The sequence below is a fragment of the Phragmites australis genome, chromosome 17 (genome assembly GCF_958298935.1).
Source record: "Phragmites australis chromosome 17, lpPhrAust1.1, whole genome shotgun sequence".
NCBI classification, from domain to species: Eukaryota; Viridiplantae; Streptophyta; class Magnoliopsida; order Poales; family Poaceae; genus Phragmites; species Phragmites australis.
The window spans coordinates 21626109-21642946 of record NC_084937.1 but is presented as its reverse complement, the minus strand read 5'-3'; the positions used below and the strand labels follow the sequence as shown (position 1 = coordinate 21642946).

Here is a 16838-nt window from a genome sequence, read left to right as displayed (position 1 = left end):
TTCTGGACATAACAAATAAGACGACGAACACGAGCTCGCCGATCAATGTGTGATTGCCACTGCTCTGTTCTGTGAACTCTGACGTCCTCTTTGTAACCATAAATAAATCTAGCATACCCCTGCTCACTGTTTGTACCATCGAATGCATGATGAGAACGAATGATGCGTTCTTGAGGACGTCCTGACGCCTTGGCTGTTTTTCCCTCCAAGCACAAAAGGATGCTGTGGCTTGTTGTTGGGGCCGCACAGACAGCACGTGAGAGATCAACGAGAAAAGCTACGAAGCAAGGAGACAAGAGGAACGTTGGATGGAGTGGACGGCCAATCTTAGCACGACGGCACGACGGCCGACGTCAGAGGATCCGCGTCCAGCACGACTGCACCGGCGGTTAGCACTTTGCAGTTCCAATACCCACGCACGCACGCACTAGTCGACAGTCGTCACCAACCTCCTGCCCTCCGCTTCCTTTCGCCTCCATCTCCGGCAAGAGGACGCACACCTCCTAGTTCTCGGGATCGAAGGAGTCATGTCCAACCCCGCAGCGATCTCGCGGCGAACAGCCCTGCTTCCCTCCCTTCTTCTTCTCTGCATGTCGACACTGAGCCCCTCGCTAGCGCAGCAACATTCCTCTCAGCAAACGCCCATGCCATCCTTCGCCTTCAGCTGGCTCGGCGACAAGGCGGCGTTCCAGGCAGGCGACACCGCGGTCATCATGGTTTGGGCCCTCGACCTCCCGGCCGGCCGGCGCTCATCGTTCTCCTTCTCGGTGTCCGTAAACGGCAAGAAAGGGAACAGCTCCTACATCACCGACGTCGCCGCGCACCTCGGCGGTGACCCCGCGTCCTGGAACATCACGTTCGTGCCCCTGAGGGCCGGGGACTTCGTCGCGCTCGTCGCCGAGGAGCGGCTCGGCGTCGGCGTCTCGTCGCTCCAGTTCACGGTCACCGCGGCCGGCGTGCACCCGTCCGCGTCCCTGGTGTCCTGGATGTTCTACAGCGGCTACGTCGCGGGATCGAAGGCGTTCGTGTGCGTCGTCCCCAAGGACGCCTTCGGCAACGACGTCGCGTGCGGCACCGACATGCCGGGCGATGGCTATTTCATGGTGTCAGGGTCTTATGTCAACGGGTCAGCTGTGGAGTTCCTGGATTTTCAGTTCAACGGATGGACAGAAGATGGATGCCTCAGCTTTGAGTTTGGGCAAACCCTTGCAGGGGACTTCCTGGTGCATATTTTTGGAAATAACACGGAGCTACGTGATTCACCTCTGCTGCTGACGGTGAAGCCAGGTTAGAGCAACATAGCATACTTGAATACTAAAAATAACCTGTGAAATTAAATCCAATATGGATACATATCACCTGATATACCGCTGGGTAGTCGATACCCGGCATTCGATATACCAGGGCTCAGCTCAAATGATATCAAACGATATCCGCCATTTAGAAGCTTGGTCTGGCCCCAGCAATGTTCCTCTTGATGTGTTCCATCAGATACTAGTCATTGGTCGGATGCTGCCCCTATTATTTTCTGATAAATTTATGTAGATGTAAATTTAATGTGCAAAAAAGTAGAAGTGATTTACTTCTTCTGCTGGAAAGATATGCTAGTGATGGATGCAGATGCACAAATTGGTGGAAATGTCAATAATCTGGCCATATATTTTACTTGCTGCAGGTCTCCTTGACATAGCGAAAAGCACATGCAGCTGGAAGCATGGAACCAATATTTTGCAGATATTTTCCAAGCTGGAGATATTTATATATCAGAAGGATACATTTGGAAATATTGTTCCGGAGATTCATCCATTCAATGCTCTAGTAGTTGACAGAGCCTCAAATTTGTCTGTTCCAGTAGTAGACCTTCCGATAGAGGCGGTAGCTGATGGAGTTCAGCTGCTATCTTTTAATGTTGTAGAGCCTGGAGAGTTTGCGCTCAGAATTTTTGATGCTCAGCTGAACCAAAAGGTTTCCAACATGGTGTACATGTTCGATGTTTTTGTAGGTATGCTAGTTAAATTTTCTTCTGCACCTGTATTATTCAGTTTCAGAAGTGATCCGTCAGTAACTGCTTTGGAAATCCGGTTACTAGTAGTAACCGATCGGTTAAGGCTGGTATTTGAAACCCTGGTTATCATTGCTTCCTGGGTAATCATGCTGCCCGATTCCTAATTATAAAGCTGATTCTGATAAGTTGCTCCTTTCAGGGTATTGCGATGGATCAAACAGCTTTGCCAGTGGATCTGGTTTAGCACATTCTGTTGCCGGTTCAGTGTCATCCTTCAATGTTTTCCTGGAGGATCAGTCTCGCAGCCCTTCTCCGATTGAGACCGCAGTGCTGCAAGTGAAGATTTTGATTAAAAATGGCACGTCTTACGCAGACCCAATCATAACACCTATAAGAGAACCAAACGGTAATGCTGTCTAATCATTTAGGCATTTGGCCTTCTATTAATCTGAGAAAAAAAATTATCTAAAAATATAGTCAGAAAAAAGTACGCTTTGATGTTGAATAAATTTACAGGGACGATATCTATGGAAGGACAAAGTTCTTTCGATCTAGGACCTGCTGGCCTTCAGGAAGTAAGTACCCTTTTCTCTGTCTAATTTGGTACAGATAAGTAACATGGTCACTGAAATGCACTCTGTTATTATTAGATCATTGCAGGAAATTCAACAGTGCAAGCCAGTCAATTTAATGTTTCGTATACTCCTCAAATTGCTGGGGAATATGAAATTTGGGTACTGTGTGGGAACATAGCGCTAAATGGTGGAAATCCCTATGCCATGACAGTTTTGCCAGGTTTCGTCATCTCTCCTATGTGTCTTTTCGATCAATTTCACATTCATGTAATCCATGAATTCACTAAGGTTCAGTAATGTTCTCCTCGTGTTTCTTGCATTTTGTGCCACTTCACATGCAATGTGTGTGTTAGGCCTCTTCTAGTGTTGGTTTCTTAGATATTAATTAGGTGTCCAGCTAGACAAAGGATGATCACATTTGAACATATTAACTAGTTATGTAGCTCACAAACAGACAATTTCTTATATATGCTTTGTTTCGGTCTATCTGGTGTCGAATTGCTGATTGACCTCTAACTTCCCATACCATAACCTTCCCTTTTTCCAGGTGCGATCAATACATCTTTATCAAGTGTTCTCATGTTTGATCCTATGGTCAAAAGATCAGTTCAAAATGAAGTAACTGTTCGACTTGTTGACTCATTCATGAACTCGGTGTTATCTTTGGAGTCAAAATTGAGGTTTCAGATAACATCTGCAAGTATTGCAACCCCTGTGAATACTACAAGCTTTATGACAGGAAACTTTGTCGACAACAGAGATGGATCATATACCGCTCCTTATGTGGCAAGGAACCTTGGTTCATATAGTATGTGTGTTCAATTTGAGGATAAGCAGCTGGCTCCATGTCCATTCGAAATCCATGTTCTCGAAGGTAAAGTTTCGGTCAGTCTAGATTAGTCCCTCGCAAAAAGGACGAAAAGTTGGTCAGATAAGATGTGTAGTTAAACTTGAGTTCGTAGGAAATTAGTTGTCTCGTTATATACTGAAACATTTGAGCATTACTCATTTCTCCCTTTTTTTTGTCGAGAAACTCTGACGAATTGAAAATCTCTCCTCGCAGATGAATACTTTTCAGATGTTAAAAATGATAGCATTTCAGTATGGGAGGATGAATCAGTTTCCTTCGATGTACTGTCAAATGACTGCATTGCAGGAAGCAAAGCCGAAATAGTTAACTCATCTTCAGTAAGTTTATGCCGTGAAATATCTTCGCAAATTCAGCTCATAGTGATAGTCTCTCCTCTTTGGTAAACCTGTCATGAACGCTTGCAGCTGCACAGGCTAACCATCTAAAGTCTAAACTGAGTCCTTGCAATGCCATTGTTGAACAGTTCTAGTACACACTGCAACGAAAATAAAGGAACTTGTGGCAACAAAACATTCTATAGCAACAGATTTGAATTTTACAATCAAGTACTTTAACTGGAGAAACATTTCAGTTCTTTATTTTCTCATTACTTCGTTACTTAGCATTTCGATTTGATGATCATTTCGGTCCTTTTCTCTGAAGCCACTTCATGGATCAGTCCTACAGTTCAACAAGAAATACCGTTACACCCCTTTTGAAGGATTCTTTGGGAATGACTCATTCTCATACACAATATCTGACGAGCATAACAATGTCGTCACTGCAACAGTGTTTATATCTGTTCTCTGCAGACCACCTCAATTCATATCTTTACCCCAGCAGTTGCATGTAACTGAAGATATAATCAGCCCAAAATTTGGGTAAGCCATATTGATTTTTTACCTATGCACTTTATGCTTATATTTATTTATTTTTAACTGAGCATACTTGTAGTTTTAGTCTCTTTTAATTGTTTTTTTAAACTAATCAAATATGGATATGTTTTTGGCAGTGGATTTCCGGGGATTAAAATAGTGTATTCAGATACAGCAGAAAATATATCTGTTACAGTGAAAGCACAGTCTGGAAATGTGTTTCTTGCTCCTATGCCAATGAAACTTCAACAGCCATCAGATGATGTACTTTCAATCAGCAGGGGAGGTAGAGCTGGCAAAGACCTGATATTACAAGGAACAGTAGAAGCGATAAATGGCGGGCTACAATTTCTGCAATATATTGGGTACTGATCAAGAATGACTCTCCCTAGTCTTTTACAAGAATCTTTCTAGTCTCACTTAGGATAACCATGCCACCATGTGTAGAAATGAAGACTTCTATGGAAACGATGTTATAGCACTATATGCCATGAACAGAAATGGTATACAAGACGCCCGGTTCCCGATCTTCGTTGAGCCAGTTAATGATCCTCCAGTGATACTAGCTCCAAGATCAATTTTCTTGGGTGGGAAAGAATCAAGGGGAGGATATAAAATCTTTGACAAGCATCGGGACACATTTCAATTTTCCATTGTTGAACCTGATCTTCGCAGTTTCCCAGGTACTTCGGTTGAGTTAGTATATGGTGTTGTTTCTGCATTGTCAAAAAAGAAAAAAGAAGAAGAAGAAAATTACTCTTGGTATCAACTCGGTTTACACCTTATTTCGCAGGGAACAAGTCTCATCTTCTGCTAGTACTCTCCCTAGAAGTCTTCGAGGGAACATTGACGACGACCTTGCCGGCTGGTACCATTCCCACTACGGAGCTGAAGACTGAAAGAATTAACCATTGGCAGCCGCTTGAGGACTATGTGATCATTTCAAACCACTTTGTCCTGAGAGGAACTGCTATCAGATTCAGAGGGAATGTCCAAGATTGCAACAATGCAATGCAGCACTTGTTTTACCATGTAATTCTTCTATCTTCTCAGATCATTTTTGAGGAAATCTTCTCAGATCATTTCAGCTTCATATCGTGAACCTCTGTTTCTTGCGTAGAATTTTTAGCCGAATTGCGTAGTTATACTTGTTTTTTTTATTGTATAAATTCAGGAACTCTCAAATGAGCTCCTTTTTCCAGATCAATTGATGGGTAGTTAAGTAGCTAATTGTCTAAAAAATGGATAGAAAAATGTTACTTTCTACTTTTCATGAGGATGCATACTCAGAATAAAGTGTGTGAGATTTTTCTTTTGCAGGGTCCAAGCCATGGAACAACCTTGTCCATCACTGTAAACGACCTGGGAAACTATGGATGCTATCCTGACTGTTCAGAGAAGATGTCGACGCCACTGTCCACTGCGAAGACTATTCGTCTAGTCAAAACAAAACATATGAACTCAAGAATAGCTCTCAGTAAGCACCAAAGCTTTCTTGTTGATGTTTTCGCTTTCCCATTGGGTGGTGATCTGTTGCATAACCTCTGTGCTGAATTTCTTCATTTCGTGCCCCATATAACATGGAACTCATCTTTATTCTGTGCTACAAATAATTTCAGTGGTTGAATCGGTGCTAGTAATTGAGATCCTGACAATGCTATGTCTTGGCGGTGTTCTCCTGTATTTCCTCTTCAAATGCATGAAAACTTTGAAGGATGAGCGAAGAGATCGAACCGACAATGAAATGCGCACACTGGAGCAGACTCCATTTCATCAGCGAGTAAGTGTATTCCTTTCTGAAACTTTCACAAGGCGAGCAGGGTCTGCACATCCGTCGTGTTGGCATTTTTTCATCCTTGCTGATGACTTTTGCTGTTTGTTCTTCCAAAAAAAGAAGCGTGCCTTGCAGTTGCAATCCGAGGACGTTGGATATTGCTCTGCACCTGCTGTTGAGCTCGCGTTAGGTGCAGACAGATCGAGCTTCCGTCAGAGGTAAGCAATGCTATTCTGCTACAAATTCAGAAGTTTCAGCTGCATGTGCATTTAAGCATCTACCTGTAGTCCAGAACTCCAAATGCTTGGAATTTGCAAGCAAGTTCAGCACTGATGAATAAAACCGGAATAATTTTTGTTAGCAAATTTATCCTGGATCATCATAAGCCAGGAATCGAAATATTGGATTGTTTGGGTTTAGGAATCACATGGCTCCCCTAATTGCTGCTGTTTTTGAGATTTCAGGTCTTCACGGTCATGCAAGAAAGAACTGGAACTCCAGCCAGTCTCTGAGACCAGAAACAATGAAAATCAAGATGGTCTACATGTAACAGACAAGGACAAGTAGGTGTTTGATAGTTTATCCTAGATGAACGTAGCGAACCAAGGAGAGGTACACATTTGACAGACTACTACCAACATGTGCATTGGAAAGAGATAGTTATATATAGAAAGTCCTGCTTTCATTTTCGCTACTTCAAGGTTAGCCGTAAATCATTTCAAACAAAACTGGTTAGGGAGGTATGTGCATTCGAAAGGGATGCTTGAGAAAGAAATACTGCTCGCAATAGCAGTACGCATATCTTCCCAGAATAGGAATAAAATGGGAAGGCAAGATGGGTAGTGGCCAACACTTTTATTGACAACCATTGCAGATGTTAGGTTTTATGGGTATCATTACTCTTTAGAACACCCATATAGTTGAACAAAAGGAAGCAGCTTCTCAGATAAAAAGCCTCCTCATATAGGCAAAAGAGTCCTACTCACGTGGCCACCGTTTCTGTGGCAAGTCAGAGGAATAACTGCTAACTTGCTGCTTGCTTGCATGGTCTGTTGGATTGATGCATCATCTGGTGCTTTACTCGTAACCCAAGCGAATGCAGTGGCCGTCCACAGTCCAGTTCCGTGGTCTCGCGCAGAAACCATACGGTTCTCCACCTAAAAAGGATAACTACGAGCTACTGAACAGACTTGCTGGAACCTATAACATGGAATGTCGAAAATCATTATTCGAACTAAATATTTCAATATATCAGCATTTATATAAAGTATAACTGTTAGGAAAATCATGAAAATTATCACAATGGAAACAATTATATGACAAATGGAGTGTTCAGTTTCAATGAAATTTCTAGCTTGCTTCCCTTTAAGAGAAACATTATGTATTTTATTTCTAAAGCAGTTGAATATGAACAAATATCAAGTGCTCAGTTTGGAAACCAACCAGCTAACTATATTTTCAAAAGTTTCCTGTAAGAAACACTTATTGGAAAACTAAACAAATTAATATAAATTCCATATATGATTTTAAACTACCTTCGCGATGTGTGGCATGATCTTTATGTCATGAGGTGGATGAAGCCATGATTCAGGGGCATATGATAAGAAGTTCTCAAGCTTGCTGGTGTAAATATCTGCATATTGATGAATGTGATAGGCAAATGATGATTCCCTTCCAGTGTCTGTAAGGAACGTTGCACCAAAAGAGGTATTGAACAGATCTCGCATCTCAGATCGACAGTGTCGCCTTTCTGCATTCAACTCCTCAAGCAATGCTCTGTAGACTTGGCCTTTCTGGGTACTAACCACAGTTGCATTGACTTTCCCAAGTATATCATGTATTATACTAATTTTTGCCTGCAGAGCCGGATGTAATTATGTGGGTGAAAAATCATAGACTAACAAGCATATGTGATAGAGGAATCAGATCATATATAGCAAATACAAAAGGTAAATGCCACCATCCCATCTCAAGGAGCGATCTGTGCTGCAACTGATCATCCATGTGTCGTGTTTTTTTATAATGTGTGCTGGGAGGATGGAGCTTAAGATTTACCAACCCTGGTGCCCTATTGCGCTTCACAAAACTATGACAGCTTCAAAATGCCTACAGCCTAAGAGTAAGAGAGCCTCCTAAACCAAATCCTGCAAGTCCATATAGTCAGCCTTTCAGCTTAATACTGATCAACATTATAGCATCAGTGTTACTTGGACACGGACATGGGTATCGGAATCCAACTCGGATTCGGGGTGTCCGATTCGGCAAATAAATTTGGACACGGGTGTCCAGGTAACACTGTACAGCATGAGTAGTTACCTTCTCTCAGCTTCAATGTTGGATTCACAATATTTGTTACAAACTTGGTTGGGCACAATTTTGTTTCGAAAGAAGTGCTTTTGAAAGCCATGTAACAAGAAACGGAGCTTAAGGTATAAGGGGAACAGGAAATCAAGTTACATATCATAAATATGAGAAGCAGATGATATACACACCTGTTGGTAGCGGTAGCTGTCGCCGTTCTGGATTTCTATTTCATCCTGAAGGAACAAAGCATGGATCATTATAACATTAACATGGTACAAAACATAACCATGCATGTTGTATGAACAAATAGTGTGATAAGTTCAGATTTAGTCAAGAAATACATATACGAGAATCATTCAAGTCATTTAAAAAAACAAGTACAAGTTTGTTCATGTCATCTAGTAGCATATCCAACATATTCAAGATCAAGATAGCGTAAGTTACTATTTTGAATATTTCAATACATTTTCCCTTTATTTTTGATCTTTTCTCTTCATAATTTCCTTTGGTACCAACACTCCAACAGGATCAAGGCAACCTTAGACCAAGAGATTACTAGTCAATAAGTAAAATATGGAGATGCTTGAACTTCATACAATAATTTCTAGGATGTGTAAAAGTAAATCTCAAGCAAAAAGAGAAGCATCAACCTCAAGTTCGCGAATTACAGCAGCTGTTCGCCAACCAGCTTTTGCAGGTCCTCTCAAGTCACTCAAAAGATGGTCACCAAAGTATATCACCTAATACATGGCCAAAAATTTGAGATGAGGAATTCGAATGAAATTTTTCCAAAATTTAGAATTGGGAGCTGCATATTTTAGTGTAAAGTGAAGACCAGCCCAAGTTATATCTATAGTAACCTCTGCGGATTATTCCAATATTTTGTATCTATATAAGCAAGAAGCATAGTCAACATGGAGCAGATGAGCCCAAAGAACATGCAAGTATGTGAATGCTGGCTTCCACTTTGCAGCAGTAAAATCAACTATCATTTAACATGAAATCTATGGTATTGAATTAAGGGTGACAAAAAGAGCGAGAAACGTATCACTCTAGACAGAAAAGATATAAAATTGAGCAAACATATATAGAAATTGATTCTTCTTTAGGTTCAAAATAACCAACCTCTGGGCCTCTCCATTTTGTGATCTGCAGAAATGATTTCAAACAGCCGTGGTAGTATACTTGATCTGGCAGGAACTTGTCAACTGGAGTAAAAGCTAAGGTATCCTTTTGAGTGTCATATACCCTACATGTAACCAGCGAACATAATTAGGAATCCAGGATCGGAGTAAACTCAATTGTGCAGAATTTTTAAGAAAAACTGGCAGCAATATAGGTCCTTATGCACCTGTATTATTAAGACCTACTTTCTGTTAATATTCAAAGTTTAGCAACAAATCTACACAGATGCATCTGTGCTAAAGGAAAATGAACACATTAACACCACTAACTTAGTAATAAGGAATGAAATAATCTTTTTTCTTCAGTAACACAGATGTTCCACAAAACCTGAACGGGTGATCTGAGTTGTAGAAAGTTGGTTTATTTGCCTGCGCAATCACAACGTCAAAGAGCTCCCTCCAGGAGTTCCCATCAAAATGCTGGTCCTGCCCAACCAAATTATGAAATAGTCAAGTTGTTAATATGAGTGAGCAAAAATAATTTGCTGTAACATACTAACATGATACTTTCTATTTCGAGTACACTATTCACCAAGAAAATTACAAGAACAGAAAAAATTAAAAGAATGTCGCTTGCACAGTGTAGTTGTGTCCTCTATAATAATAGACAAGAAATAGCCAAGTACAATACAACAAGCTCTAAATGTAAGGTAGAAACAAAGGAAGGATGTATATGCAAAACATATGCTTTTAGATTTTAGTATGAAGAACATGTGGTAAGGCAGGACAAATAGTTGCATGTGCCCAGTTACTACAATTGTCCCCTGCAAATAGTGTGATGACGACGAAATATGAATTTCATATTCTCAACTGAAAGTTAACCCAAAAAATAAGATATTGAAGGTCATGTCAGACCTCAAAAAGTAAGAAAAGGTTATATTAAAAATGTGTACGCTATTCATGGACCAGATCAAAATCTATTTTGGCTTAAATCTTGCTTTTGAGTATACAAGCAGATTTAGATGTAGAAAGAACCTCTAGCAAATAACGCATCCCTCCATCGACAAAGTAGAAAGGTGAATTTGTCAGAAGAAATAGTTTTTTCCCCTTCTCTTTTAGCATCTGTAAGAAACGGCACACCTGGCTCTGTGGGCACAGATGAGACAACAATCTTTGAGTTACACGTAGGAAGGAATGTCAGAAGACAAGAAGCAGTATCAGGTTAAATCATCAATATATGAAACTTCAGCCAAAAAGAAGGGGCAAAGGCAATATGCCAACAAGAATCAGGAAAAGCAGTGCTGCCTACCTTTTTTATCAGAAATTTCTGAGGCTCAGAAAGAATTTTCCTGTGAATTAAACCACTTCTGTGGACATGCTGGATCGATTTGTTTACATCCTCATATACATAAGAGGCATCAAACTCCAGTTTGGCATCTACAAAGTGCTGAACAATATCAGCAATGAGACATGCCTGTGAAGAAATGAACATCACAAAGTTAGAATAGAAAGTATTATGGAAAAAGCCAGTGTAGTTGTGTGATATGATCTCACAGTAATTACATAAATTAAAAATAGCACATGATACAACAACTAAGTGGAGAATAACTCTTGTTACTATGTGATACAACATATGTTCTATAAGTGCAAATATCTCAACACACGGGAGGTGAGAACCACATGCACAATTAGATGCCCTTGAAGAATAAACAATGAACAGATCAAATCTATATAACCTATGAACAAAGCATTAACAACATTGGGTGATATTATAGTGCTCTAGTTGGCATATCGATGAGGCAACCGATAATTTACTATTTTGTAATAAATAGCTGCAGCCTACAGTGTTAAAAGGAGGGAACAGAACTAAGGCTCCGAAAGTACCTCACTAAAACAGAAGACATCCATCAGCCCAACAAGTTGACGAACTTGATCTCTGCCGATATGCCGCGTGCCATAGACCTCTTTTATCTCACTCAAACTCAGCTGATTAACAAAATTCAGGTAAGAACTTGTACTCATAGGCTGTCGATAGACATAGTTTACATAATGTAATTTGTTGTAGGAGAATACAAAGAACAAGCACAACAATAGTATAGAAATTCTCAAGAACAATCAACACACGTAATCTGTGTTCGGCTGTTGACATTTAACTAAATACAATGGCCAACGTTTGAATTCAACAGTCAAACAGTACAAGGCAATCAATCAGACAATCACATACATAATGATCACCCATTAGAACCTACATATTTCCATATGTATACCCCAAAGATAAGTAATGCGGAAACCAAATAACATTCAGTACTAACAAACTTCTAAATATAATATCTAAATAACATTCATATTGGATGCAACCGTTTGAGGAAAAAAGAGAAAATAATAGAGTGGCGCGTCTTACCTTCCGCCGGCCAAAGAAGCAACCATCTGGTTCAATAGAGCCGAAGAAATCAAGCTTCAGAAGGCACCCTTTTAGTCTGTCGTAGTAAAGGCCCCTTATGGGGAAGGTGCGGTCATACTCGTACTGCAAGCAACTCTCTGGATACTTCAACTGCGCAAAACATCACCTCCGCTCACAACCCACAAACGCACCCTTCATCGTCAAGGGAACCCAAGAAAGAGACCAGACAACCAAAACCCATGAAGGACCAAACCTCCTCGACCAAGTGCTTCTTGGCGAGATCGTAGATCAGGCACTGCAGATGCTCTGAGTAGTGCGACAGCGTGTAGTCGTAGTCGAAGCCGTAGACCTGCAGGTCATCCAACTTGACGTTCTTGTTCACGTAAATGCCTGAAACCCGCGGCGTGGCCAAACCCCACCAATGTCAAGAATCGATGTTTCACACTCCAAAGCAAGACAAACAGATAGGGAAGTGAGCGCCCAATCCAAATTCCAGACCTTGCGGGTTCATCTTGGGCATGCCCTTGATGGCGGCGGGGATGCTGAGGTAGTTGCGCTTGGCTTCCTCGAACTCGCGGCGGATGCGCTCGATCTCGTCCTCGCCGGCGCCGGACCGCAGCGTCGTGGAGAGCGTGCACAGCGCGCGCAGACCTGGAACCCCCCGCCCCCGAAACACACACACACACACACACACACACACACACAAGAAAACAAGCAGTCAGCCTCAGCCCCGGAGCGGTATTACGTCGAACGGCTTGAGTGCAACAGCGTGCTGACCAACCTCGCCTTGACCACGGCGGTGTACTCGACACCGCCGACGAGAGGGACCCGTAGACGAGGAGGCGGAGCCGCGCCGCCGCCATCGAGGCCGGTGTCGGTTGGTCGCCGGCGAGAGGAGGCGGAGGGGGGAGAAGGCGGCGGGAGACGGCTGTTTCTCCTACGCGAGGCGACGATGAAAAGGGATGCTGCCACGACGGGCCGGCTGTACGACGTGTGCTCTCGAGTCGCTGACTTGGGGGCCCGGGTGTACTGCCCGTGCGGTGGCTGGCTCGTGGGCTGGTGGGGCCTCTTCCTTGCGCGCTCCCCGAGGTCTGAACTCACGGGGACGCACGGTCTCCAATTAGGGATGTCGGCGGGATCCGATCCTGATCTGGGAACAGCCGGGGTCGCGGCTCGATCCCCGCGGATCAGTCCGGCGTGGAAATATTCTTAGCCCATTAATTTTGCGTCTTCGTTTAAGCGTGTTTGAGATTGTAACTCGGTTCACCCATCGTTTCCCTCTCCCTTCGGCTCGGGAAAAGTCATCGACTCCGTAGTCAGTGGAAAAAATTCTCAACTCGACTGGTGAGTTGGAGGCTGTACTGCGGCGATGCGGGGAGGCAACGGTGACGTGACAGTCTCCTCTCCAGTGGTCACCTTCTCGTCAGTAATCGTGTCATCCTCCTCTTCTTTCCCCTCTTCTCTCGTGTGCTAGGGTTCTTGATTTACGTCGTTCTTGATTCGGCGCATCAAAACGTTGTTGCATCTCTCCCACCATCATTGTGTTCTATGGTGGGAAGGGTGTTGTTGATGCCTGCTGTTGACCCAACTTGGAAGATGTCCGTCGGCAAGGGTTGGACTTGGCTACTTGGGAGATGGCCGCCGCGATGGTCCTAACGCTGCTAATGGCGTCCACGCTGGCGGGGGCTGCGGCCGACAGCAACATCGTCCACCACGACGACGAGGCCCCCAAGATCCCCGGATACCCCAACGATTTCGTCCTGGTTCATTACAGGGTTTCTTTTTCTCCTGCATCATCATCTTCTCCGCTTCTCTCCTCCTCGCTTCTTTCTTTATGAAAAAAGAATTATTAGTATTTGTTGGACTACCTAGCAGCAGCTCACTTCAGTCTGGCTTTCCATTTCACCGTGAATTGAATCCATCCGTGCTGAATCCCACTCTTGCTGCTAGATGGATTGAATCGGTTTCCCAACCATGATCAGTGGCGGACTCAGAATTTTTTTGTAGGGTAGGCATCCAAATTTTTAAGATCACAAATTCGGTAAAAGAGTATAAAATTTGACAAAAGACAATGCAAATTCGGTATAATATCGTAAATTCAACAATAAATCCCAAATTTGTAAAACCGCAATATAAATAGTTCAAACATGACATAAGGTCTTACATAAGTGGAAGATTACATCGTTACGATACTATTCTAGATTCTTCACTTTACGCTTTCTCATGGCCATGAAAGACTTGATTATGTCATCCTCACTTACTTTGGAGAAGATATCTCGCTCGATATATGTGACTAAACAATCATTCAACAACTCATCACCCATTCTATTTCTCAACTTATCTTTCACTAAACTCAATGCCAAAAATACTCTTTCAACACTTGCCGTCGCCACCGGTAGGATCAATACCAATTTAAGAAGCAAGTATACCAAGTCATAAACAACATGCTTATTTGTTTCAACAAGCTTAATAAAGAGCTCACCAAGATTGTTTAGGCCTTTGAATCTATCATCTTTCCTCATGTCATCAATGAAGTTATCAAGTTAAAGTTCAAGTCTTATCAATTCCACACAGTCTTATCAATTCCACACTTGAAAAGTCCTTAGGATAAAACTTAGCAAGCCTAAAGACTTTATGTGCATCATAAGAATCAAAAGAATTAAAGGGATTCAAGACCGATATACAAATAAGTAACTCCATATTTACCTCATCAAACCGATTGTCAAGCTCTTGCCGAATTTGATCAATGACACCAATATACACTTCTCTTCTATAATGATCATCAATTGTTTGAACCGGATAAAACCGTAGGGATCTTGCATGAGGCACATATCTACCATCCAATGCAGGAATATCAATGTCATGTTTAATGCAAAATGATGTAACCTTTCCTTCAAAGAATTCTTCCCACCCATGAGACCTTATTTGTTGTAGTCTTCCCTTTGCCAAAGTAACAAGTGACATTGCATTAACAATATCTTGGTCCCTCTTTTGCAAAGATTGAGACAATTCATTTGTGTATCCAAGAATAATAAGATCAAGTGTGCATTGAAAACAAACTCAAATGACTCCAAAACATCAACCATAACATGTATGTTCGGCCAATCATCCCTTTGTTTAGGATCTTTTTCAAGAGTTATAAGTACTTCTCGAATTATAGAATACATATCAATAATGTGTAAAATAGTTTTGTAATGAGAGCCCTACCAAGTGTCACTGGGCCTAGTTATCACCATCTCTTGATTTAATTCACTCCCATTGTCTATTTCACCCAACTCAAGTGCAGTCTTAAGTTTTTGAGCTCTAACATCTCGAAGCATGTCATGGCGCTTACAAGAAACTCCAATAATATTCAGCAAGCGAGAAACTTGTCCAAAGAAAGTAGCACAACCAACATTTCCCTTGGCAACAGCAACAAAAACCAATTGGAGTTGATGTGCAAAATAGTGAATGTAATAAGCAGAAGGAGACTCTTTCATGATCAATGTTTTTAGCCTATTAATCTCTCCTTTCATGTTACTAGCCCCATCATATCCTTACCCACGAATTTGAGTAAGAGTCAAGTGGTGACCAACAAGTAAAGACTGAATTGCTGTCTTAAGTGACAAAGAACTGGTATTGGCTACATGAACTACTCCAAGAAACCTCTCACACACCCTTCCAAGTTTATCAACATAACGCAAACAAAGAGCTAGTTGTTCTTTATGTGATATATCACTAGACTCATCAGCTAGAATTGCATAGTGGTCATCACCAAGTTCTTCAATTATGTGTCTAGTGGTTTCCTCGGCACAACATTTAATAATTTTCTTTTGTATCTTAGGGGAAGTCAAAATGCAATTTCTTGGAGCATTTTTCAGAACAACCTTATTAACCTCTTCATTATTTCCTGCAAGCCAGTCCAAAAGTTCAAGGAAGTTTCTTTTATTGCTAGATTCCTCACTTTCATCATGTCCACGGCATGACAAACCTTGACGCAAAAGAAACCTCAAACATCTAAGTGAATAGGTCAACCTAACCTTGTAGAGACTTAGATCATGTTGTGACACCTCCAGAATAACATCATCAATTGGTTTACCTTGTACAAATAAATCATATCTCTCTTACGCAGCTTTGTGAGCACTATCTATACCTCCCATATGTTTGTAAAGTGCATCACTACCTATGTTCCAATTTCTCCAACCACCCTTAACAAATTTACCACCTCCCTTACCAAACAAATAACATACCATGCAAAATGCTGCATCCTTCACAATACTATATTCAAGCCAAGGATATTTATGGAACCAAATAATACTAAAGCGACAATCTTTACCGTATACGTTCCTGGTTGGGTAATCATGAGCATAAGGTTGTCATGGACCTTTTACAATATATTCTCTCCGAACCGCATTTTGATCATTGGCATTATAGCTTGCAATAGACACTCTTAAGCCAGGATCATGTTCGAGACAATCAACATCACAAATTGGAGGTGGTTCTTGTTCTTGAGGTCGCCCTTCAGCCACAACCGGAACCAGAATAGGATGTGGTTGTTCTTGAGATGTCTCTTCAGCCATAGCCAGAACCGAAGATGGTTCTTGTTCTTGAGTTTGAGCATGCTTTTCAGCCGCAATTTTCTTTGCTTTTGCTTCATGTTTCCAGAAAAGTGAAGCAATATCTCCCTGCCTCTTCATCTCTGTGAAGCAACTCGGTCGTGCTCCTGCTACTGCAAAAAAATGAAGCACCAGTGCACCATGTAAACCGGCGGTTCGTATACGATAAAACGATCCAACGAAATCATGGAACCGGGGCTGCGGATGGACCAATGGTCGATGGACGTACCAACCACTAGGTGTGGCGGATGGACCGATGGATAATGAATTGATGCTAGTCCTGATTGATGCCTTGATGGAAGTACCAGGGGAGCAAGTAAGCATCCGATGGATAA

General features: G+C 41.9%; 2 protein-coding genes across 3 annotated transcripts; one reads left to right on the top strand and one right to left on the bottom strand.

The window, feature by feature from the left end:
- LOC133897133 (protein GAMETE EXPRESSED 2) lies at positions 1 to 6850 on the top strand. Of its 2 annotated transcripts, none has more exons than XM_062337721.1 (15): positions 1 to 1287; positions 1676 to 2002; positions 2205 to 2411; positions 2522 to 2580; positions 2656 to 2800; positions 3128 to 3454; positions 3644 to 3768; positions 4094 to 4311; positions 4443 to 4670; positions 4753 to 4988; positions 5099 to 5337; positions 5626 to 5782; positions 5925 to 6085; positions 6203 to 6297; positions 6544 to 6850. In XM_062337721.1, the coding sequence occupies exons 1-15, from the start codon at positions 528 to 530 to the stop codon at positions 6644 to 6646; spliced, it is 3387 nt and encodes a 1128-aa protein (XP_062193705.1). In that variant the 5' UTR covers positions 1 to 527; the 3' UTR covers positions 6647 to 6850. The 2 variants fall into 2 exon arrangements, with proteins under 2 accessions (XP_062193705.1, XP_062193704.1); XM_062337720.1 differs by having other exon boundaries at positions 6200 to 6297.
- Positions 6851 to 6917: 67 nt separating this feature from the next.
- On the bottom strand, positions 6918 to 13078 carry LOC133897134 (uncharacterized). Its single transcript, XM_062337722.1, has 13 exons — positions 12690 to 13078; positions 12407 to 12559; positions 12162 to 12298; positions 11909 to 12058; positions 11392 to 11493; positions 10817 to 10981; positions 10543 to 10653; positions 9896 to 9993; positions 9509 to 9632; positions 9034 to 9123; positions 8572 to 8616; positions 7615 to 7935; positions 6918 to 7279 (listed from the first exon to the last, which is right to left on the bottom strand). The coding sequence occupies exons 1-13, from the start codon at positions 12769 to 12771 to the stop codon at positions 7250 to 7252; spliced, it is 1608 nt and encodes a 535-aa protein (XP_062193706.1). The 5' UTR covers positions 12772 to 13078; the 3' UTR covers positions 6918 to 7249.
- Positions 13079 to 16838: the final 3760 nt, after the last annotated feature.